The sequence below is a fragment of the Argiope bruennichi genome, chromosome X2, assembly GCF_947563725.1.
Source record: "Argiope bruennichi chromosome X2, qqArgBrue1.1, whole genome shotgun sequence".
NCBI lineage: Eukaryota > Metazoa > Arthropoda > Arachnida > Araneae > Araneidae > Argiope > Argiope bruennichi.
Genome location: NC_079163.1, coordinates 60303183 through 60330458, shown reverse-complemented (window position 1 = coordinate 60330458; position 27276 = coordinate 60303183). Strand labels below are relative to the sequence as shown.

The 27276-nt window shown below is 30.9% G+C and overlaps 1 protein-coding gene across 4 annotated transcripts in view; it reads right to left on the bottom strand.

Annotated features, from left to right (window-relative positions):
* The window catches only part of LOC129960128 (putative ferric-chelate reductase 1 homolog), a 93641-nt gene that overhangs the window by 41978 nt on the left and 24387 nt on the right, over positions 1–27276 (bottom strand). Inside the window, exon 1 of one of the 4 annotated variants that reach the window (XM_056073284.1) lies at positions 13785–13935. The exons of 1 other annotated variant lie outside the window; for it this stretch is intronic. Coding sequence is in view for 1 of the 3 variants with exons in the window: in XM_056073282.1 (XP_055929257.1) it covers positions 4593–4608 (16 nt within the window). In the remaining 2 variants the exon portion in view is untranslated. 2 more of the 4 variants (XM_056073282.1, XM_056073283.1) reach the window with 2 other exon arrangements.

The window sequence follows — 27276 nt, the reverse complement described above, 5'->3', positions numbered from 1 at the left end:
GATAAATGGTTGACTTTATAAATCATTCGTTCTGCACTGTTGTAACGAAAGGCAGTTTTGAAACTTTCATTTTACGAATATATTGTTTTTCTGACGAATCTGAAGAAACTGGAATATTTGCTTTGAATCTGCATTATAAATGAGAGTTGAGAAATTATATATAGGCATTAATAAGCTAAGAAACGATAATTTACTGTAAAATTCAAGTTTCAATGTTACTCATTTTACATTAAAAAATATTAACCCTGTCTTATATACAAATACCAGTTAAATTCATTCAGCATTTTAAAATTGTTAAGAAATGCATTAAAAATTTGAAACTCCTAGTATTCTACAGGAGAAAAAAAATTTCCGATTTTTTATTAACAAGTTTTTTTTATAAACATAATACCGCGAAATTATGAAACGCGTATAAATCCTTACAGCCATCAAACGCTAGGGCTTGATTATGAATCATTTCGTAAATGATTTAGAGTATTAAAATAAGAAAAAAATGAAAAAGAGTTTTCTTCATCTTTGGTATAGGAAAAACATTTAAAAATAATCAGTTACGCAACCTACATTTTAAGTGTTTATTCAAATTTATATTTTGCACGAAATATATAGCCATTAAGGATTGATATCATTAAATTTGACATACGCCATTTTTTTTTGAAGTTGAATAGTAATCAAATTGCCCCTCACTTCCGAATGTCACAGAGCAGAGATTCCTAACTTAAGACACTCGTACCCCAAGGAGTAAGTAAATGTTAACCCTTTGCGCTCGGTAAAGTAGCTGATGCATAATTATTCACTTAATACAAGGTCTTGCTTATTGTTCCAAATAGAAATATAGATAGTTTTAAATTGAATTTACCCGAAAAAATTAATCTGCATCTTCTTTCCACTCTGTAGGTATTTTAAACAATCAAAATTAAAATAAAACAGTCAAAAGAAAACATTGTCTTGAATGGTGATTAAAATGCAAAAGTTTTTGTACGCGAAAAAGTGAAAGCGAGATTTGCGCAAGTCCGAAAACCTACTTACCAAAGAACTATTATACTGTAGAGTGATTTATGTATGCAGAAATAGAAAGGAAAAGGCACAAGATACCATCATTTAATATTGTTGCATTGACCACCAATTTAACCCTTATGTTCATTTTGTATAGTATACCATACATACAACTTTATAAAAATATACTACCACTAAAAAACAATTTTTAACTTAGTTTTATTAAACGATTTTTATTACACGATTTTTTTTATTTTTTGATGTTTTTATAGCGTAAAGAAGCTACCTATATACATTTTTTTTTTTTTTGCTTTTCTTCAAAAAAGCAATCTTGCCAAGATAAGGGTTAATATTGTTGCTGGAACCTAGATGGCCATACACTGTCTCCATATGCACTATGAAGGAATTTTCGTTGCTGCAAGATAAAAACTAGATATATGATCTATATGTCAAATCACATGTTGATACTATTAATGATGAACTAGAGCAAATGGACTGGCCCGATCAATCTCGGGATCTTAAACTTATCAAGCATGTTAGGGATTATCTTTTAAAACAGATTGGTACTTCCAATGTCGTTAAATGAGGTTAACCCATTCGAAATGATTTTCTCACCGCGTTTGCCAAGAATTTCCGAACCAAAAAATCAGGTAGCACACTGTGTGTACTTTGACATAGAATTGCAATTGTCAGTTCATTTGGAATTTCGGCTTCTGAGGATCATCTCTAAAAAAACGCACCGTCTCAAATGGGTAAAATAAGCATTGATCTATGAATGATCTTTGTTTCCCATTTTGGTGTCCGACAATTTAAGTGAAAGCATACGAAGTGTATACCACCGATGCATTACCACTAAGGAAGGACATATTCCTTAAGCTCATGCCTTAAGCTTAAAGCTCATTTGCCTAAACACATTTCATTTTTCTTCAAACAGTAGACTTGCATAAATGTAATAATTTAATAACCAATTATGCTTAATGTTAAAAGCATACGAGTTCAATAAATAGTTTTTATGCACAATAGCTGCAATATTTATTGTTTTCAAATTAATCTGTTTGCAGATTAAACCAAAAAAAAAAAATGATTGCACCGTAACTTTTGGAGGACATTGCATTGGATATAAAATTCGTAGCAAATTTAATGCAATTTCAGGCATTATATCTGTCATGATTTTTTAAATATAATTGGATGAAAACATATCTGAAATAAACCCAATGAAACGAACTAAAATTGTCTTCCACTAGAATAGTAAATAACAACACAAGGTAATTTGCTTTTGTCGCGCACGTTAATGTGCTTCAAAAGTATTAGATAGAATTGATACAATTATAAGAAATGGAATAAACGGTTTATATTTTGTGGGATTTAATTTTGATTGAAGTTCTTCGGACGTGTGACTCTAGAAACAATTTAACTGTTGCACACGGAAAAGTAATTCGATGCATAATTATTCATCTAATACAAAGATTTGTTTATTGCTCTGAAAAATATACATAATTGTTTTAAATCGAATTTCTTTGATAAATTAATCTACATATTTACCATTCTATAGGCGTTTTTAAGAATCAAAATTGAAAAATAAATAAAACGTCAAAATAATGCACCGTCTTGAATGGTGAGTGAGAGACACCATCCGAGTGTAAAGGGTTAAACTTTCAACTTGATAAAAACTACGAGAAGGGATGATTGGGGGGGGGGGGGGAGTCGTGACAGTACGAAGTAATCAAGAGTAATAAATATAAAAAACATTTCTATAAGTAAACAGAAAAGTTATCAAAATTCAGGAGGTGAAAAAAAAAATCACAATAGAGAAAATCTTTAAATTGGAATCATTATCTCATTCATAATGTATTTTAATTTTTATATTACGAGCGTTTGAAATTTTTTCTTGCTTGCGATATTCATTTATGGCTTTATACTTTTCCGGTTCTTGTACCTCATGCTTTTCAATTTTTGTTTTGACTTCCGAATTTTTCATAAAAAATTTCCTTCTTAAAACATTAATAAAGGCATATTAAATATTTTATAGGTATTTTCTAGTTTAAATTTATTCAGCAAATAAGAAACATTAAAAGCGATATCGCTTTAATTTCTCTAGCTATCCGGCAGTAATTTTTTTAAAAATGATTATAAGCATCCAAACTTTGGTTGGTTATTGAGATTGTTTCCTCTGACGTCACTGCGCGGTACGCAAATCCTCCATATCAAATTGAGCAATTTTATCGAAACTATATATCCAAATATATTGCATCCATTTATATAAAAATTCATCTTGAAAATTACCTCGAGAAAACAATGGAAGTTAAATTTCTATTAAGGTTTTATGTAATAATTCTTGCATTCAAATAATACTTCTGAAATCGATAAAGCTGAAAGCGGTACAAAAAACGAGGGCTTCCCCCCCCCCACAAGTGATCCTTTACTATCTCCTCCATTGTCAATGTTGCTAAACTGATTGTGATATTTTCTATCAGTTACTAAATTCTCTTGGCAACAAGTTTGAAATTTGGACCTCGACTAAGGTCCAAATTTCAAACACTTTTCCCTTACATTTTCAGTAATAAAAATAGATTTGATACAATAATATTTCAATTTATCCACGGATAAATTTAAAGTTTTAACCGTAAAGTCTTCTTAAGGAGTAAACTTTTCATAGAGTAAACAATGCATTACATTATTTTTCTTGGTTCAACACACTATTCGTGGTTCATCTTTATTTTCTCAACTTTGCACTGTAGAAAATTCGAAGGGAGGCATTTGATAAGATGATATCGTATTTTATTGCATTATATAATTTTGCGTTGCTAGTATCAACTGTTAAATCAGAAATAAAAGCAGAAAGCAATTTAAGATACAATTCAAAAAGTATTCATTGTTCACTTCTCAATTTAATGTAGCTTTAATTGCGCACCTGCCCATTTATTGTTGATATTTTTATTGATAAAAGAAAATTCATATCTCCGACAAAAGTTCGATCCAGATTTTTTCTATGAACAAATAAAATCCTGGGGTCCAATTTCAAATTTTAGAATAATTTTAAAAAATACAGATTTATATATTTTTTGAAATTTTAAATTAGAAAAGAATTGACATTAAAATATAAACAAACATATGAAAATATTAAATTCAAAACATTTACCTGACCAGGAATAGATAAAAATCAGTTATTACAAAAAAACTAATTAGAAAAACGTTCCTTTAAAGAGAGAAACAGAACTCTAAAATGAAACATACAAGCAAAATGTTAGTTTACTTCATCCTCCCCCCTTTAAGAACCCTCCTTATGCCGAATGTTACGCATCATTTACGATTATCCGATTTTTGAACGGTTTTCAATTTCCCCAGTCTGAAAAAAGAATTTTAGTCGATCTTGAGTACGACTTATATGACAAATAAAATCCTTATTTTCTACAAAAATTTTTGCGCCTGCGACAGATAAAAATATAACTGTTACCAAAGTTAAGTAATCCACTCCGCGCCTGGAACACTGGACGGACGTTTCGGCACAACGTAGAAAACGGCTAGAGTTGCTGAGCTATGTTTTGCTTGTCAAAACAGCGAGGGAAACGGCTTTCGCAGATGGAGCGAAAACGACTCACCTGACTGCAGCGGCATTGCGATAGCAGGAACGAAGCGTAATAACCGGATGTAGAAGTGACGTTTAGGATACGAGGAAAGTTTCCACAGAAGCAGCCAGTGTGGCCTTGAGGCCCCTAGCAGGCGAGAGTGTTGGCGGGGAAAGAACGCTTACCCACTTCCGATGAAATGACCAGAGCAATAAATACCATGGAAGGTAACAGACGATTCAATTTATTGAAATTTCATTCAAATCTAATCAATATTTCCCCACATTTTAAAGTTGCCAGAGCCATCAACCCAAAATTTACATTTATTTCTTCAAAGATTCATGTTTAAGACCGAAGATAAATTAAGAGTTTCATTTGTTTAAGGACTCTTTTCTAAAACATTCTTACTCTCAGACGATAATATCTACAAATATGAAGGGAAAAAAAATATTTTCATTTGATAATAATCATGCTTTCCTTCATCCATGATAAAGCTCGTACATAAATAACTTTCAATTAGGATTCCTAGAATAATGAAAGCCGTAGTTTATCGAGATCAGATTGACAGCCAGATATATTTTAAAGATGGCATTTAAAGGTCAATTTGTATGAACATTTTTCAGAAGCTTATCATCGCGGTTTGCGATTCATTGAAAGATTTTAAACAAATTGTAGAATTAATGCTCATTCTTTCCCCCCTTTTACTTTTTCAAGCTGCTATGTGCGTTCGAACAGATACGATCTTGATCAGGCAAACATGCCATTTCTATTTGACTTTGAGTCTAACACCGCTGTATAAACAGAGGGAGATGCTCTTATTTCTCCAAGGATCTTTTATTGCTTTTAATGTGCTTTTATTGGTAAACAAATTACAGTTTTCTTCACGCTCCCCTATAATGGTTACGAGTTTAGAAACGGAGCACACTGCGAAATGAAATCACTGATCAGAGACAACACACCATCAAAAACAAAAGTGCGCTTTGCTTATTCTGAACTGTAACTCGAGAATTCTCTTATTCTGAACTGTAACTTAAGCTTTAACTCGAGATGGCTCAGCTGATATCTATCAAGAAGTTAACTAAATGTAATTACGATATTTGGAAGCTGCAGATTGAATTGGTCTTGATTTTTTAAAAACTAGAATTGGGACTATGTTATTGCCAAACAAAGTCTGAAGAAGCAGCCACGCCTGCCGTCATTGAAGAATTGCAAAAATGGACTGAATGATCTGAAAGCTTGCTTAGATATTTTGTCAATCAGCTGAAATGAATGATGTTTGACACTCAATATTTGCGGCAAACGCAAAACTTTAAATCCGAAAAGAGGGTTCTTAAAAACGTTTCCTCTATTTGTTTCGAAAAGTGAATGACATGAAAACAGTATCTAAAAGAATTTTTTAAAACTGAACAAGCTGAAAGAAATCAACTCAGAATCACTGATGGTCTCTTGTCTATTTTGCTCTTGCATAGTATTGGACTATTTCGAAAACTTCAGATGAGTCATTGCATCTTGACATGAACCGTCATATCCTGAAAGACAAACTATTAGAGGAATTTGAAGCATGGAAAGGAAAGAAATCTCTGCACCACAGTAATTTATATTCTAAGAAAACGAATTAGCAGCGTTCAAAAATGAACTCTGAGAACTGTAATAAAAGCCAAAACAAAGCAGTGGAAAAAAAATTTTGAAATTTGAAGAGCAATTACTGTTCAAAACGCAATCAAAGCATCAGAACGATGAAAGAAAATAACCAAACAAAAAAGTTGTGTGTAAACCGAAGATTGATGCTATTCCTTCAACAGTATTAACAGTGCTTGGTGATTAAACAGTGGAGATACCTCTCATGTACAAAGATTAAAAACTGTTCTTCGAAATAAACAAGAAAATAAAAAGAGTAAATATTGTTTAATTAATTTAAGCTACCTTTAAATAAGAATAGTCAAGTAAGGTCAAGAATAATTCTCATGTTGCATGTACTTGAATGGAAATGCAACTTGACATCAAAAATAATAATGAGCAACACATCTTATTTTCTACGAGAGAGAAGCTCAAGTAGTTTAATCTGATGACAATGCACTAATGACAATATGCAAAGGAGGCATTACGTGAAGTCTAAAATGAAAAGACAGCAGTTCGTTAATTCCATACTCAAAAAATAGTACAAAAATTTCGACATTTAAAAGTGATTTAAAGAAACTTAAGACTGGAGATGTCTTATTAAAATGCGAGAATCAAATTTTAGTATCAAAAATTTCGTAAAGGCTGCAAGATTTGTATCCTGTCAAAACAAATTTTCCCACGTTCAAAAAGAATCTAATTTGAATAGTAAAGAATTGTTGGAATTTCCGCATTCTGAAAGCGATGGACCTATAGTAACTTCGCTTTTAGGTTCGTTGCATTTGGCTACTTTCATTGACGATAAATCATAAGTTGCAATGAATTTCCAGAAAACTAAAATGAGAAAAGCTTTCATCGTAACATGCATACATAGCCGCAATGTCATTTATGTTCCACGTCTACTCCTAACAACTGGGTCGAATTCAATAAAAATTTACCCAAAATCATTATTTAAGATAGGAGAAAGTACTACTAATTCTTCAAAGAATAAAAATTAAATATTCTATTAGAAATTTATCAAAATTTTGCCCTTTTTTCCACAATAATTTCCGAGGAAATCTTTCTAGAAAAATATCTTTAAACCATCTTAAATGTCAGAATGTTACCTTTTCAATAAATCAATTTCTTTGAAATTTTTCTACAATTATTTCTTTAAAAAATTAACGCAGGCGTTTTTAAGATAAGGAAATATATAGGTACAGCTTTGTTCGACTACTGCAAAACTGAATATTCTCCTAATATATTTTTAAAAAAATTTATATATGTTTTTTGATAACGTTTTTAATGGCATTAAAGTAGCGATTTAACGTAGTCTAAAAGCAAACTTAGGTCAATTCTCAGTCGAAGTCAAGAAAAATAAAGCGTTTGTAAGAGAACAGAAACAAATGTTAAACGATAACAGTGACTTCAGGTTATGAGAAATTGATCGAAGTTTTGTTTTTCCCTCTACTAACTTTGGAGAAAATTCTCAAATTTTTTACTCCATTTTAAAATTCAAAATTTTAACCTTTTCAACTATATCAATTTCATTTCTGAGCGGTTTCCCTTTCCCCAATTGTTATTAAATTTTTAATAAAATTTAGCATAGCCGATTCTGAAATAACGACATTTATAGGTATCCTTTGCTAGATTAGAATAAGATGTTTAACTATTCTACTATTTTTTTTAAATTCCCATTTTATTTTAATACATATCTGTTGATAGTCATTTTTTGTTTTAAAGCAGTGATTTAACGAAGACAAATATATAACGCTGAAATTTGGGTGAAAGCTAGGAAAATAAAATATTTATTATTGACGAACAGGAATCCATATTAAGCTATTTTAATAGCACATGAGCAACATTCAAAGAGAAAACTTTAAAAGTGGACTTAACTATTTGCAGAGAAAACTATCGATTTAATAGAAAACATGACTATAAACTAAAACTTCAAAATGTTCTCTAAATCTTTCTTATACTTTAGTAATTTCGAACAAAATTTATAGTTCTAATATAACAAATATTAACTTACGGAAAAAAAAAAGAACCATCGCCCACTTTTAAATTCGTCTTCAATTGATATTCTAATTTGGAATAAACATTTCAGGCGATAAAAGAATGTTATTTTATACAAAAATAGTTTTTGCATTAAAAAAGTATACACGAAAGGGCTTAAGTAGCGCGGTGTGTGTAAATTAAAACTTTATAAGAAAATCAAGCTGGAAAAAAAAACACTTCTATTCAATCCTACGATACTGATCTCGAGTCTCGAATTCTGCACCGCAGTATTCAAATTCCACAAGAACAAGGTATTCTGGAAGATTTTACTTCTAAAAAAAATCTGATGTAAATTTTAATTTCTTCTGTAGCAAGATTTTTTACATCCCGATTAAATCTTCCTGGTTAAATTAGAAGAATTTCGCGTTTCTCCAAGTTATTTTTGCTGAAACATGTACTTTAGATCTCAGTCTTGGAGACAGTGGTATAAAAAACTGAACTAAATTCAAATCTTTTGGATTTAAGACATTAAATGTTGACAAATGCATTCATCACACGAAATCATTGAAGTCGTCATAATTGTTTATGCTGATATGATGGTATCGACCGTTTACGAAAATATTCATGAAAAATTAGTAAAACACAAGTACAAAATGCATGAACTATTCCCAGGATACAAGTATTAAATTAATCCAAGATGTCTCCAAAGAATAAGGAAAAATAGGAAATGCAGAATATACTATTTCGATCATTAATTGGATTTCGAAGACCAGATGTTTTATTAGCAGTTAATTTTCTAAAACAATTCAGCAATAATCCAGGAGAGATTGAATTGTTATAAGACCAGAATAGTAGTATTTGGATGGAGAGCCTGGGCGATTAGCCTATAATCTCCGCTCCCTAATAGTGCTGTTGAAAGATAACTGTGCAAACATAGTATAACATAATAATGTTGTGCATAGAAATTTAGAAGTTTTAAAAGATTGTTAATTGTTATAAGAAGCATCCGAGATACCTAAAAGACAATAGAAATCAAAGAATATTATTCAAGCTAAAGCAGCAACTGGACGAAAAAAGCAGCAACTGGACGTGTTGCCTTCGACTGGACTTCAGATGTCAACGACAGTAAATCATACACAGAATTTGTCTTCAAGTTTCTAGAAGGTACTATTTCTTAGGAATCAAAAAACAGCCATTACATTGTCAACCACCAGGTGGAAAACATGGTTCTTGCCGAAACTATTAAAAGAGACAATTCATTAATAAAGATTATGTGAACCGTTTCATATAAAGACTGACGTTGCAAAGTATAATTGCCAACTATCTTCATTGAAATTTGTAAAATATCTAGTTTACCATTTTCGTCCCAAGCACATTGATGTTCGCCATTAGTTTCAGCGTGAAATTCATGAAAATGGTTACTTAATTGAAAATGTGTAATGAAATGCCTGCTAATACATTAACAAAATGTCTAAATTCATCTAAACATTTAGTGTATTTATATGCAACTTATACAAAAAAAAAAAAAAAAAAAAAAGAGTTAAATTAGTTTCGTTTTAAATGCCGCGTTGTTTTTAAAATATTATTCTGTCAGACTTCAATATCGTAGAAAAGATTTAAAACATTGAGATCTTCTGGATTAAAGTTTAGCTTCTGAAGCCAATAAAGTAGCGACCAGAGGACAAGTGAGTGGGTATCGATGCTCCAGTTGACATTAATAACGATTCATTTGATCATTTATGCCAAATGAAGTATAGTGAGGCAAAAATTTCATGTCATGTCATGGTTCGGGCATTACTCATCTTCGACGTCACTGTAGAAATACCACATTTTCCAATCCATGCATATTTGAGTGATTATTTTTCGCACAGAAATAGTGTCATGGAAATTAACAAAAGGAGGCGGTTAAAAATAGTGTTGAAGAATCTTTAATAATAAGAGATTTTAATGATCAGCTATGAGTTGTTGTAACTTCTGGATATGAGAAGTATTTGCAGTAACTTGACGTTTTGATAACTTACACCATAGACATTCAGGAATCAAGAGATTAATAGCAGTAAAATTTCACCCAACTGAGAAGGAATATTAGAACGGTACCCAGAAATCAGAAAGTACATAAATTTTACGCAACAAGAATTGATTTTTCAAATTAGGATGCATGTATATACATATGCAGTTATATATATGTATGCTTTTTAAATTATACTTATGTAACTTGTATTATATCTACACTTGAATAACATTCAATTCATCAACTGAAATACACTCAGAAAAAAAATCAGTTGAGAAATCAATGATGCATAAATGTGATGCAATTGGAAAAATAGATGGAAGGCAAATGTAATTTTTTAGTGGAGAAATTAAATGCTTCAGAGAAGGGATAGAGAAAATAAATCTGTTTACCCTACGAAATTTCAAAGTCGAGGAGATATAGCTGTTACGTCCCTCCTAAGAATTGGTCATCGATAGAATTGATATAGCTATTTAAATTATCACATTTCAATTTTCGAATTGGTAGCTTTCAGCTTTCTTGTATTCTGCCACCAGTGAAACTAGAGAATATTGGGAAAAATAAATCTAAGAAAGCTGCCGAGCTAGAAATCTGAAACAGAATTATAACAGACATTCTGGAAGATCTGCAACAAATGCATTTTATTCACTTACGTGGAGAGAAATTATCCAAAAATGGATCCTTCAGGAAGTAAAAAACATTTTTAAATTGCACACTTGCGGTTTCAAAAGCTTGCGTAGGAAGTGAAGTGCAAGGTGGAATAGTCAAAAGGAAACTGTGTCGCAATAATTAGTTGAAAAATAAAATAAAAGCAGTCGTACAGTTTAATTTTTTTTTATTGTGATAAGAACTATTCAATGATTTAAAAATATATCCGAACATGTCAACGGAAATGGATACAACATCTAGTCGATGGAAAGATTGATAATACAGCATTAAGTGTTTCCGCAAAATTAGATTTTAGAAATTTAACACACTGCCAGTTTTTCTACATAAAAATATTAAGCAAGTTTATTCAAAGATGTATTAGCCATTTTCAATTACTCCTTTTACTAATTTTGAATAGAAATCATATTGGCAATTAGTTTAACTTAATCTAATTGGGGCGACACTATCGGTTCGTGTTTCATACGTCTTTGAATGATTTTCTATTGATTTCGACATTCTGAAAATTTCTATGTCTCGTCCTCATTAGTGAGGAGCGACGCATTGATTATGCAATTGATTATGAACGACGCAATTAGTGGCAATTCACTGAAATTGCCACTAACTTATTAACAATATTGTTGTGAGGCAACTTTTTTTCTGCAAGTACAAATCAAACGTAATATTTACTAGAAATACTGCGAGACTGGTACTTACCGTTGTTTGAAACCGCAACCAGTTTTTGTGGTGTGGCATTTCAAAATGCGTTGATTCAAATGAAGTTGTAAATTAGCACAGATATTGCTTTCTTTCCTAATATTTTAATTTACCATAATTAATTCAATTACTTGAAAGGTTCTTAATTAAGAATTGTACTGAAGTGATATACAGTTCGATACTATCAATTGCAAATTTTAGCCTAATAAAGATTGAAGTAGTCTTAGAAATGTTTTTTTCGAATCGAAGGTTCAATTTTGAGTAGTTGAGAATTCAAAATTGAATTTTCCAAATACAACTGAAAAAGTTTTTATGCTTATCAGCTGCACCGATATTGACAAAGCCACAGTTTTTAAACTGTAAATGGTGAATAACTTTCTGTGAATTAAAAGAAGTTTGAAAATTGACCAGACATCAACTTAATTACATTTTGGTTGATTCAGGACCTACAGGTAGGGCTGGATTATTAAATAAGCGAATTAGGCAGTTGCCTAGGGGTCTACAGCTTTCGATGGCTCGGGACTGCTCAACTTTCTAGCGGTATTTTGAAAGTTATTTTATTTTGTACTTCCATTTAATTATAAAGACTGTGCGATCGAACTTATTCAAATAAAAATGGAGTATTGCTTAAATTAATTTTGGAACATTAGTTACAGTACTAATTACCATTGGCTAGCTTTATACTACGTTATATTAAATTGGTACAAAATAGTAGCGCTTTATAGTTTAAAAAAATTACGACCTATTCAATATTTAGATTGCGTTAAGAAAAATTTTATATACGTTTACTATTTCGTTTAAAATTTTCGAATTTCGATTTTATATATTTTTTTATTCATAATATACTGAAACCAGCTTTCTAGAAATTGATCAATAATTAAGCGTTTTGCTATTTCAATCAGTCAAACATTTTCTACTTGAAATCACTTATATAAAAAAAAACTAAAATTGGTTAAAAATATTTGGTTTTGAATGTTTAATAGAGAAAAAGGGCCCGGAAATTCGCATTGTCTAAGAGCCCCCATGAAAGCTTAATTCGGGGCTTGCTTAGAGATAGGATAACCACTTTACGTTCTGCCAAATAAAAAAAAAGTTAAAAAAGTTATTAGTAAGATTCATTTAAATAAATAAACGTTTGCAAAATTTTATATTAATAGAAAGAAAAAAAAACGCTATTTGATTAAGAATCAATATCAAAACGAAAGAATTACGATGAAAAAAAGATGACTAGTTTGTCTGATATAATTTAAGTTCCATTTCACGAAACGGTTATGTTCGTTTGTGAAAAGAATTATTTCAAATCACTTCTGCTGGAGTGTGCAATATTTCATGATACATGATTAAGATAAAAAGTTTGGAAAATACATACATCTTGAAAAAATTATTGAACTTTTAACTTTTTAATAATAATGCCCGTGAATCAAACTATCAGTTTTTTTAAAACCAATCTTATAAATTGAAATTATATTCAAAGATTCTGCAGTTCGGCCAAAAATTACATATAATTCACAAATATTCTGTGGATTCGTAATTGAATAAGTAAGACGGGGCATTCCCAAAAAGAAAAGGTGTCATCTAATTAATCAGTTGTAGTGGAAAGATGTGCCACGCACGACGAAATGCTTTTGTCACGGAATCGCCAACGACGTTCAGCAGCCAATTGTCACAGATGTAAAAATAATGTTCTCGATTCGTTGACCGGGATTGTTTGCCGGAACACAGTTTATAGGAGTCCGGCAAACTTTCATGTCAGACCTGTCAAACTGTTCGGCATAGTCTTGAATAAAAAATTAATTCATTTAAAAGATACAAGTTTTGCCATCCCAAGTGGTTAAATAATAAAAAAAGGAAAACAATTAACTCCAAAAAATATGCAAGCATTTAAAAAAAAAAAAGAAAAAAAAAAAAGAATTTCAATAGGCACGATTACAAAATTCTATTTTCATATTGCCATGAAAAATCCACAATATTATCTATATTCTAAGAAACCTACCTCCCTTTGTTCCAATTTGTAAATCAATAGAATGAATATGAAGGAGTAAAACACTAAGTGTTTACCAAAAATTACTATAAATTTCTTGCAATTAAATAAAATTCAATAAATCTATAACAGAAAATTCTAGAAACTTCATTTTATAATAATCCTGGTATTAAAACACACAACAAGTTAAACATCTTATTTGGACTTCTATAGGACTTAATTCAATAAACAGAATGCAAGGAAAGGAGTAAAATAAAAATATTTCTCAATCGCATACTTCGGTTTATAAGCAGGACTTGAAGAAGGTTGACTGGCCCTCACGTACACATTCCTTTAATAACTGCACATTACATGTTACCTTCGTATACACTGTACACTAAAATAGTATGTTATGAAAAATTTCTTCAGTTTTCTTCCACACACAGTAATATGATTCTTGATCATAATTTGTTACTACATGCCTTCACTTATATGAATCTGTTCCAATTAGCAGGCAGTAGTGGCCGGTGGCAAGGTCTCGAGTGAAAAGTTCTGGACTCGAAGCTCGATCCCATTCAAATTCTTTCGAGTGAGTGGATTCTGATTTAATGTCAAGGTCAAGTGTCCTTTCGCTAATGTGGTGGGAAGGGCAGGAAAATTTAACTTTATCTGTTTCCTTGTTGTCATTTGTCGGTGATTAAAAATATTCTCCATACTTATGATTATCATAATGGTCAATATAGCCATTGAGCTCCTTCAAAATAGAAAAGCAATAAAACTAAACTAAATAAATTGCGTTAACTACGCTGTAGCTGGGTTTATATGTCGAGAATGAGATACAAATGGTGAAGCATCCGTCATGCTAGAGCATGTCTTCTTAAATTATGCTTCCAACCCCAAATAGAGCAATTTTGGAGACATATATTATGTAGTATATTTGGCAATACGCATTTTGATCAATTTTCAAGTCTAAGAAATAAAAAGAAATTGATTTGATTTGTTTCAGATTTAGAGTTATCATTTATAGTGATATCAATTCTGAACTGTGGTCAGTTGTTGAGGACAGCATTTAAGCTCCCACTCCAATCTCCAGGTATTCATTTGACGTTTGGATGCCAGAAAGCAAACTGATCATCAATCAGGTCTACAAATGATATTTGAGTTCCCTTCGACCGCGGAATTTGCAGCCAGCTAGTTTACTTGTCTCGACTCTCGACATTATATACACTCGCAGGTGGGTTTAGTTTAGTTAAGTTATATTAATGCCCCTTTTAAAGCAACATTAGGGCTATTTTAGGACAGACCTCGTAATTTTGAACCACGATCAGAGGACGAGGACGACACCGGAGCTGGCAGCAATTCTCCAAACTTTCGCTCCACACCTGCGGAAGGACGTTTGACCCCTACGGATTTAATGTACACTCGCAGTTGGGAGTTCCAAAACTGGAAAACAGCACCAATTGAATTCTGATCAATTTAAAAGTCGAGAAAATCTTTATTAATGAGATTACCCAGTGTTGCTCTGAAAGAATTTGAATTTGAGGGCTGCAATGGATTTCTATCAGACCCTTCGATATTTGTTAGCAAAAATAATTTTTAAAAACTCACCCTAATTTTGATTCGAAATTTTCAACTAAACGCACTGAATAATCCAATTTTTAATTAAAAAAAACTTTTATGGATATTTAGAATTTCGGTGAAATTTTCTAAATGGTGTAATACAACATTTTAAATGAAAATTCACATCTGCAACAATGTTTTGAGAGTTTATTCGAAGGCAAGAAAAATAAACGGATACTCGGATAAGTCGATCTTCCTTATGTACTTCACATTTTAATTTTCATTTACTATAAATAGATACCAAAGAGTCCAAATTTTAGACAAAGAAAAATGACAGTGCAAGCGCAATTTGATACACGATGTATCTATTCCATAAAGCACGCAATCAACACGGAATATTTCAGTCAAAAGTCATCTTTTCCTGTTGTAGATAAGATTAATTTATTAATTTAGCCTTCAGTTTGGAATGATCTTGAAGTTATAGTGCGAGTTCTAAACACATTTCCATCTATTGTTAGATCGCCATTTGTAATTTCTTTTCAAATCAAGGAGACGGCCTTCAATATATCCTTATTGTGAAGGCAGCCAGATTACGCGTATGCTTGTTTTGTGAATGAAAACGTGAATAAAATTTCGCATATCATAAGCGAGTAAATATAAATGGCAGTCAGTAACTAGCATGTTATCAATTATAAATCAGGATAAATCTAACATAAGGATGTTTCAATTACCACTTCTCTATAATTAAAATACTGTAATATTAATGCTAATAGTACAAAGAACCGTCTTTTGCTGCTAAATGCAAAAATTTCTTTGCTTGTTTGGAGTAAGTAAGAAGATCAATTGATGCGACATGCATATTTTAAAATAATCTCGTTTGAGCGACGAAGAACATCAGTCATCTCATAAATTTATTTTCTTAAAAAGGACTTCACTTTTTAATTTATTTTCCTTGGTACCACTTTGTAAAAATAACGAAATGAATATCAGTTGTGAATTCTTAATAAATAAGAATTCACAACTGAAGAATTTAATGAATAAGAAGAATTTAATGACAATCGATTTTATTTTATTTAATATTGAAAAAAATCACTGATTACACTCATTTCCATTCGCGAAAAGCCATTTTGAAATTTATGCACCGTCTCGTTCCTTAAAAAAAAGATTTTGTCATTAAAATATATATTCTTCTAAATCGGTTGTTTCTACACTCTCTCCCAAAAATGCCCGGTTGGTGTGAAGTTTGAAGAGGGGATGCCTATATAATTATTCTAAGTCTATAAAAATGAGAAAAATCAGACGATATTTATAATAATTGTTAATGCACAATGAAATTTGAAAAATAACGATTTAAAAGAGTAGATGACAATTAAAAACATTTTGCGTTCAGTTAAAAATCAGAAAATGCCAATATTTAGCAGAAAGGTAGCTTTTCAATTTTTAAAATCTTTTATACCATTTTTTATTACAGTTTTTTAACAATAAATTCAGATAATGAATAAAGACAAAGTGAAATTTTTCTACAGGTACATGGTTCTTACTTTTGTTTGGAACGCCAATTTTGGTCTGTTGATGTAAATTAGAATTGTTTAAATGGACAAATGTTTTGAAAAAAAAAATTCTTGGAGACGTTTTATTGCATAAAATTCATATGAATGAATTTAGTTAACTGCTTTCGCCCGCTTCAGATTTTCAATAACTATGTTTATTACTATAATTGTTTTGGGGTTTTTTTAAAATTGGGTGTGTGATCTCATCGGAGACATTAACATCTTTTTCCCATCTCAGGTGCAGACATGCGTGCGAAAATTCTCTCAACTTAAAACAAAACAAGCATTTTGTTTTGTTAAAAAGTTATTTTAAATTTGATTACTCTAAACTTATCTTTAATTTATTTTTCAGTTCCGGGAGCATGAGAAGTGTTTAAGAAAGGAAATGAGGTCATGAGAATTTTTCCCTAATTAGGTGGCGGCGAGAGAAAATAGCTTTAAAAGACCCGATGTGGGTTTTTTTTTCTCTTTAGTATGCCTACATAGAGATTCATTCCAGCATTAAAATCTTCAATGTATCAAAATTGTCTTTAATATATTATTCTAGAAATTTTACATTAAAAATCCAGGTTTTATTTAATATATGTACATTAATTGACACATTCGCTAATCAATTTTTTTCTTTTGTGTTCATACAGAGATTCATTCCAGTATTAAAATCTTCAATGTATCAACATTGAGTCTTTAATGTATTATTCTAGAAATTTTACATTAAAATTTCAGGTTTCCTTTAATTTAAGTATGTACATCAATTGACACATTCGCTAATCAGTTTTTTTCTTTGGTGTTCCCACATAGAGATTCATTCCATATTAAAATCTTCAATATATCATCATTAAGTCTTTAATGTATTATTCTAGAAATTTTACATTAAAAATACAGGTTTAATTTAATATAAGTATTTACATAAATTCACACATTCGCTAATCAGTTCTAAAAATAAGTATATTTGAAAAATTAACACTTCGTTGTTTTCATTTAGGCGTAACAAACTGCAGTCAAACGAAACCAAAAAAAATAAATAAAAAAAGAATGTAACAAAAGAAATTAAATGCTTTAATAGCTAATAATTAATTTAAAACTACGACTGTAGTCAAGCAAATAATTGCTAAAGCAAATTCGCGTTTCAGTCAAATATTCTTAGCATGACAGATAAGGAAATGTTGATATGGATTTTACATTTTTTTGAAATTATGAACGATAAAAATGGTTTTTTAAAAATAAGTAATTTTTAACTGATAGAGAAAAATAAATAAATAAATAAAATAAAATAATTAGTCTCGAAATCCTTCCTATAAGGCAAAATACGCTCCTTTTCAAAATAATATTTTATTTAACAATTCGATTTATATTCTAAAATTCCTTTTTACAATTGAAAATTAAAATAAATACATAGAATTTAATATTGTGACGTAGGAAAAACAGTTATGAGGAAATTCTTAAAAGTGATGAAATGACGCATTGAAACAAAGTTTTTTTTTCTTTTTTTCCCTGGAATTTTCTTAGCTAATTTTCATTATATTTGGTGTGCTGATTTAAAATATGAAAAGTTTCTATCCATCACCTCTATCTTTTTTCTCTTTTTAAGATTTAGAGTATCTAAATTATAAAATATTTAAAACTTTAAACAGAAAATTAGTCCTTGAACAGAAGCATCATACAAAAAGAAAGAGAGAAAGAATATTAGTATTTGTTCCCAGACAGAAAATCTTGTGAGGAATAAAAAATATATATGATACTATTGCCTTGATAAAGATCTGTTCGTTAACTTCAATGAGTAATTTGTGAGGGCTCAAAAATGTTTTACTCTACCATGATCAACAAGAAAATCGCAAGAAATATCTTTGTTTTGTATACATATGGAATAGCAGAAACAAATAAAAGAGTGACTCACCAAAGAGAATATGGAAACTGAAAAAAGAATTGTCGGTTGTGAACATTTAGTTGGACGAGAAAGATTAATCTTGTCTCCACTGCATGTAAAACTAAGATAAATGCAACAATTTTATGAAAGCGCTTGATCAAGATAGTTCTTGCATTGCATATATAGGACAAAAAAATGTCTATCTGAAAACTCGAATATTTTATGGTGGCTAAATCAGGCATCTTATATAAAGATCCTCATTTCGTCGATTCTATTAATATGGCAAAGCGAAAAGCGTGAATTCTTTTTGCCGCTGCTGTCAATAATTTTCTGGATAAACTGTTTTAATTTAGTTAACTATAAGCTTAACAGTTTCTGAAACTTGAATTATATTATGAACATATTCATTACTCCCATAATCATTTAGTTTTCTGAAAATCTTGGGGGATAATAGTGAATTATTATGAACGAATAAAAGTAAATCTTGTAACCAGGATATAAAGACAACAGAGTATTAATACTAGAAAGGATAGGATATTCATATGATGGCAAATTATTGTTGGGATAGGAAACAACGTTCACCAAGAACGTCAAGCAAATAAACAAACGAACCTTTGAGAATGGAATAAAAAAACTTTTTTTTATTCCTCTAATTTTTCTACTTTTTAATTAAGTTTATGTGTATTTACAGAAGAGTTGATACATTTTTTACAATCATTAAATTGTTTTATGTAATGCATCAAGTACATAATTTTTTTACTTAAAGCAAATATCCTATATTTAATTTAATACGCTAATTAAAATTACAATACTGTCATATATTATAAACAAGAGCTGATGAGTTAAAACTGAATTAGTATTTGTTTTTACTTACAGCATGAAATACATTTAAAATCAGTTTAAAAAATCCTAGCCACCAGAAGTGTGCTGTCATCTTTTCCATCGTAATGTAAAACGAGTACATGTACATGTTCTTTGAATCGCATTTTATTTTATCCAAAGCAAATCTACTCCTAACATCCAAAGATTATTAGCCCATTCAAATATCCTGTGACCCAATTCTTCTAAAAGCATTTCTCTACAGCCAAATTCACACTTTCTCTATTGTTTCCTAGCAGACTTTTACAAATGGGCTTTACTCCGTCTTTGTGACGGCCTTCGTACCTATGGTATCAACAGAACGGAGGGTGAATTAAGACAATACAGTTCAGAAGAAACCTGTTCTAAAACCGAAACATTCAAGTAATTCGTCCATGACCTCTTTGAAAAAACTGCCCTTCCTGGTGCGGCTAGTAAGGTGTGTTCGTTGATGACCTTTGGGAAGTTCTTTTGACGTTGCAGACAGGGTGAGATCAAACAACATGGGAGATAGCGGAAGTAACCACCTGGTTCTGAGTTTGAGTAAAAACCTGGATTTCTTTTTAGGTATTCACATGCAACAGTATAATAGGACTTTTTGTCAGGCGTCTTTAACCTTTGACTATTAATTACAAAAAAAAAAAATCAAAACATTAGCTCGGCAAATTATGAATTCTTCAATCAACGAAGAACACCTCCTGAAAAAAGAATGGGCAAAACATTTTCTTTCTATGTTTGCTTTCAACAGAAAAATAATTTTTATAATTACAGATAAATTATGTCATATATTGGTCGGAAGAGTGCATAAGATATCATAATGCAGGAAATAAAAATTCTAAGTTAAGGACAACTATTTGATTATATCATATCATATCATATCATCATTTGATTATATTATAATAACTTTTAGAATTCCCATAAGAAATATATGAGTGTAAACAATTCGACTCATTTCATCATTACAGTATGAAGTCAGGAAACAATAATAAGCTGCATAATAGTTTTATTCCTAGATTTTTGTGCCAAACTATCAATCATAAAAAGTCTTGTTGAATGATTATTTTATATGCTGAAATCATATTATTGTTGTTTCCTAACAATTGATTTATGCAAATCATTTACTAAAAAATCTATTTCTTAAACTATCCGATTGACAGACAATGACACTCAAGTCAGAAACCACTACTTCGAAGTTTATAAAATGCGTTCGAAAACTCATGAGAACTTTCAGATGGACCTCATGAGTGATTAAGAACCTCAAGCGGACTTGGGAGTACAATAAAAGAAATAGAAGAGAATCACTTAGCACCAATAAGAAGAGGAAAAAGTACTTGCAAGTGATTATAAAAAAACTATCCCTATATATGAGCTCTTAATTATCATATCATACGATTTCGTTTTAAAAAAAATTTTTGATTGAAGATATTTCGAGGTATGCGCTCAAGAATCGTAAGTAAATCAACAGTTAAACTCTAACAACGATTATACAAATTTTCGAAAATTTCAAATAGCAATATCTACTTTTTTATTGGAATGTGACCTCCATAGTAAAAAAACCATAAATAGCATTGGAATGATACCTGTATTAAGAAAACCACCAGCTATAGACAGACTATGAAGAAAAGAGAAAATCGCTATGGAGCTCATTAGAGCACGGCATACTTTTTTACGACGCATTTCACACTGTGTCCTCGGCTCTGATCCCAGCTTACCGAATCTCCTCCATAACGAACATAACAGACCAAAGCACGCAGATTTTCTGGTTCGGTATAAGACACAGTCATGACCGACGTCGTCGCAGTAAGCGAAAAAAAAAGGGCAATATGAAATGCGTTCCGCTTTTCATGCCCTTTGAACAACACGCCGTTTACAGGGAAATGAAGTGGGCGAAGATGCATTACATGATCGCACAAAATGCCGTTAAGGTATTACATGCCCACTGCAGAAACCATGAGCTATACTTAGGCCCATGTATTGCAAAAGCTGTAGGCGACCCAATACACAGATTTAAAGAAACTGGTTGCACATATGATCGATCTCATCCTCAATGATCTTCCATTTCTGTCGAAGCTGCTACAGAAGTCCATGAGATGATTAGCGAAATTTGCGGCCCTTGGGTTTTTGAAGGGGTTACAGCAAAAAGTCTACAAACGTGTAAGATAAAGAATGTTCACTACCTAGAAAATCTGACTAATTGTGTGATTTCTGAGTTTCATACTATCATTTCAACTATTTGACATAGTGTAGATGCAAAACTGCGGTCCCTCACGTGTGAAATTTTCTGCCAAATATTTCTTAACACAACAGTTTAGTGACAGAGATATCACTCGTCATTTCCCGTTCCCCTAGTCGCCAAGGTCCCTTATCTCATTCCAATGGATTTCTGGCTGTAGAAACCCCGAAGTCCAAAATGTATGCATTTAATTTGCAAACTGCATTCGATTTGGAAGCCGCCATCAGACGTAGATTCTTTCCATGGTATGGGCTGCAGTGATATTAACTATAAAAAGTATCATTGTGTGTGAAGGAGGTCATGTGACAAATATGTGAAGCATAATAAAATACTTTGCTTTCTGTTGATTCTCTGTCTTTATTTGTTGTTTTTGATTTTCGTGCAAAAATGTTATTTATGATCTTTTACTATGGAGTTCACATTACAATAAAAAAGTAGGTGCTGCCGATAGAAATTTTCAAAATTTTGTCATTGTAGCCTTAATTATTAGAGTTTAACTGTTGTTTTTCGCAAGATTCTTGAGCGCATACTTCAAAGTACTTTAAACCAAATTTTTATTCAGTTTCTGTGAGCGGTATAAATGCTGAGAGTTCATGTATAGGGATAGCTTAGTTATATTCACTCTGGATGCCGTTTATAAAAATAGAGGTAACTTCTTCATAGCTGAAAATAGTTCTACATTAAAGAGAAAGTCTCTAGAATTCTTTTGAATCGAATTCTTCAAGTGTTAAAATTGACACACTAGCTATCAAATTTGAAAATATAAAAAAATAATCCGTTCATTTGTGCATAGAATCCCTTCAAAATGCCAGACTCATTTTGAAACGAAGGAAGAAAGTGTTACATTTCTGGGAACATGTTTAAAAATTATTATACATCGCATAATATAAAAAAGTTACCATATACTCTTTTCTTTTTATCCTTACATGCAGTAAGAGAAGGAACTTTTGTTTCTTAATTTGCACTCCGAATAAGATGAACGATAATCTGTTTAGAGAAGCGATATAGATTATTTCATCATTTTCTTCAAGTATGAACATTGATACAAAGCATTAAGGCAGAGAATGACTTTTACCAACTTAGTATAAGCAAGACTATTAAACTTCTACGAAGAATAAAAATGGAATATTAATATCATGTGCTAAATGCGCCGAAAAAGTATGTTACTTTATAAGATACCTATAGAAAGATACTATACTATATAAGTATTACTAATAAGTATATAGTATTTTTATATACTTATAGAAAAATCTGAAGTAACATTCAGAATAAAGTTCAAACGCCTTACAGGCCTGAGGTAAAATATTCATAATGTTACCAAACCAAGGACGAGAAAGATATTCTTGTTTCATAAATTTCATAAACGATTGAAATTTATATATTCTTGGTCAATGAGTCTGAATATGAAAAAAAAAAAAAAAAAAAAAAAAAAAAAAAATTAACCATTGGTAACTTCTAACGGTCTTCTTTCGGAGCCACCCGTTCTCATTCAGAGCGAAACTAACTATACATAAAAACTTTCCTATTATTGATTGATACTAAAACTGAAATGATTTACCAGTAGCTATAATAGAAAAATCCAACGAAATCTATAACCCTTTGAGGGGGCCGCGGTGGCCTGGTGGTAAGGTCTCGGCTTCGGAACCGGAGGTTTTCAGGTTTGTGACCCGATTCCACCGAAGAACCGTCGTGTAAGGGGGTCTGTTGCACGTTAAATCCATCATGACCAAACGTCCTCCCTCTGGTGTGGTGTGGAGAGGGGGTGCCAGCTCAGGCGTCGTCCTCGTCATCTGACCGTGGTTCAAAATTATGAGGTCCGTTCCAAAATAGCCCTAGTGTTGCTTCAAACGGGCCGTTAATATAACCAAAAACCCTTTGAGGAGTTAAAAATAGTTCCGCCCCTTTGGTCTGCATCATTATAAGATAAGCAAACTTCCCAACTTCTTGTTTGGCTTTCAGTAAGGCAGGCAGGTTTTTGTTAAATGTTTAAATTGATTTGACATTAAGGGAATAAACCTGAACATGAATAAATATTAACTTTAATAGTGGTTCGTTATCTAATGTCTATTCCACTAGATATAGGTATATAATATCAATAAGAAAAAAATGTTTTAAATGTCCTAAAGAATGATACATTTTATATTGTTAAGGTAAAAAAATACGAATATTGAAAAAATTACGAAATCTAAAGTTTTACGTAATCCTCACGTTCTCTAAGTCAGGTTTAGTAAACTATTTTTGACTCACAATTTAAATAAAAAAATCCTACTCTTCTGCGACAAAAACTGAACGAGTTTTGAAGCTTTGAAACATCTATTTTAAACCATTTTACCTCGAAAAACGATTCGTATGCAAATTAAAATTACGCATTTATAGGCCATTAGGTTAAAAATTGTTCAATTAATTGGCATAAGGAAGTATTATTATCATATCGGAAAGACTTTTAGGGTTAAAGTGTTTTCTTATACGGTATTTAATATTTCTTATTTTTAGTCACTAAAACTTCTTATTTCACACTTTTATTGTGTATAACTCAGGGACATTATCAAAAATATTTTTTTTATAATAGACAGATCTGTCAAAAAGAGAAACCTTCAAAATTTTTAGAGCTTATTTATTTATGAAATGAAAGGTGGTTAATACCAGCGATCATTCAGACCAACTGGAAGTGCTAAAGGATGCTTACCATTTCAAATAAAGATAAAAATATCTCAGAAAAAATTCACCAATAAGTATACTCTTAAATTTTTAGGCAAATTAAAACATTTTATAGATATTTATTAAAGGAAAGTAAATTCTAAGAACTGAAAATAAATATTGAATTAAACTAAATTTCGGACTCCATTTTGCGTTTAATTGAAAGACCTCATAAAAGGTTACATTGAAAAAAAAACTGTTGTAACTTAATATGATTTAATTAACAATATTTTACCCATTTGCTTTGTTGAGAAATAGATTATACAATCAAAAACAAAAATCTAAGTATTTAATACATTTAAAATGAAGTTGAAACATGCGTATGATTACAAACAGGAAAATTTTGAATCTGAAGAAAAGCTGTTGTATCAAAAGTATTTTTGTTATTCCAGAAAATTTAATTAAAAATAAATATATTCATTTCAAAATACTAAAAATTAAATATGAGAATATTTCAGACTTAAGGAATCCAACTTATTAACACCTGAACTTATTATTACTTATTTACTGCGAACAATTTTCTTGTATTGAAATTTAAAAACTAATGATAGCTTCTGTCGCTAGAAATTCCTCGCAACACACAACAAAATAGGTACCAAGTAAGTTGGACCGTACATATTTGTTGCGGAACACGGAAGCGTATTTTATTTGGATCATTCTTCTTTGATAATGCTTTAACAACTGTTAAATATATCGTTATTTTATCTGATTATATGGAAGTGTCTGTTTCTCTATAGGAGTTGTCAAGCATATGATTCCAACATGATGGGCTGCAGATCACAAATCTTTTCATCCTCGTACTTTTCTGACCATAAATTTGGTTTATATCATTGCGACGGAGGACATTGTGTGTACCCACGTAATATCCAGATTTATGTTAATTATTTTATTTCCTTTTGAATTACTTCAAAAATAAAATATTCAGAAGGGAATCCATGAATAGGGCAGATTTGATAAATGTAATATTATGGTATACAATGGATCGCATTAACATTATTGTATAATATGCAAGAAGACTTCATTTCATGGGTGAGCTTCTACATTTCAACCGAAAGAAGTAATTTCGTGTCAATTTTACAGTAAAGTGACTTTTATTTCCAATTTTTAAAATTATTTATTATAATAGCATTTTAAACTATATTTCATTTTCTAATGTGATGATTTAGTTCTTTTTATCACGTTATTTACTACATAAACTGCGTCATTTAGTGTTATTTGTTCAATATTTTTTCTGCATACAAACTGTATACCTGTTTTACGTTTCCCTATTAAATATTTAAATCCATAAGAGAGACTGAAAAGACGTTTTTAATTTCGTCAAAACATTTTACTTTTTCAATGTTGATTATGGTTCTCTAAAATAATTTTATGTACATCTTCTATTTACTTCAGTTGGTTATGGCTTGGTTAGTTTCAATCATAAAGCATTTCCTTTCTTTTATTGTATGCGTTAGGGTATTGTATTTGACTAAGCAAGATTTTTTTTTCTTTCATATTTTACCTTATATGATTAACAGGGACAGGAAGTATGTAAAAATCTAGATTTTTTAATTTTCAACATTATATTTATTGAACTAAACAACATTAAATATCCTTCCTTACGACATTTACATAATTTTTCTAATTGGAAAACTAACAATTTAGTGCCAACAATTTTTGTGCCACAATACGCTATATATCGCCACTGAAAGTGAAAAGCTTCGCATATCTCAAATTAATTTTAGTTGATACTTGGTGGGTATTCATATCACAAACAGACAACAAATTGCCAATAAAAACAAAAACAACACGACTTTTAAAGTAAAAAATGCAATGAAGCAATCAGATTGTGTTATTCACCATTTCATATACATTAGAAGCCATCTTGCTTAAAAAAAAAAAAAAATTGTTGAGAAAAATGCTCAACTCTCAAGTTAAATGTTTTGAGAAAGAATGTCAAGGTCCTATTAACAACAAACTGATTGAAAAACTAGTCTGCTACAAATTCCTTGAATAATTGAACACTTTTTCCTCTACATCAGGAATGACATCTAATCTTTCACGCAATCAAATAAAACAAGGTAATTTGACCGCAAATTTCATGAATTCGTATCAAGAATTGCAATTGCAATTGAGAGGGAAAACATTAGCCTAAAGGTTTCGAATAGAATGTTTTTGATCTCAACAATGAAAGGAAGTAAATGTAGTTGAAGTTTTTACAAAGCAGGAAACGTGTATCTTCCTTTCCGATACAGTTTTGATTTTATCTGTTGTCACAAGTCTTATTCCATGGCCACTATTGAACATGATGTTGATACAAACACAAACAGAGATGATGAGGCAATTTTATCATAATGCTTTTATTCGCGGCAGGTAGTCATTTCCGACTTAACTGCCGTCGCAAATATTTATCTAACTGAACACAGAATGTAAAATACAAGAATGAACTTTATTCTTACTTTTCTTACGATGCTTTTTCAATGTATTACTGTCACGGCATTTGATTCAAAATGCTATCCAGAGAAATATTAAATAGATACTAAATTATCAAATATTACTTAGATTCCTGATAGGGATATTGCCTATTGCAATGGTTCTCATGGCAAGACTTCTTTCTCTTGAACCGGCTAGTGAAATGATGTAAGAAGGGGTGAAAATCTCGGACAAGTTCGTAGGTGAGCCATTTAGCTCAAACGGGGTAGAAATGACAGAATTGCAATTTTTTATTTTCCCATAACTCCCTGATGAATTTAGTTGATACTTTCGCCTTCCTGCGATTTATTATTCGCCGAATCAAATTTAATAAAATTACTCTAGCTATAGTGTTTAGAAGATAACATGAGCAAAGCGTGTGCATATACACGGCGAAAAATGATCAATAATAAAGCAAACATTTTTGAGTGAAACCAATTCTGGATGTGTCCGCCTTTACTCACAATGCGGTAGACAGTGCATAATTCTCCAAGACATATCATATAAAGAAGAGTCTGTCGAAGCTCACAATGATGGCAACTTTTTAACTAAAAACAGCTGGTGAATTTGATGCGTT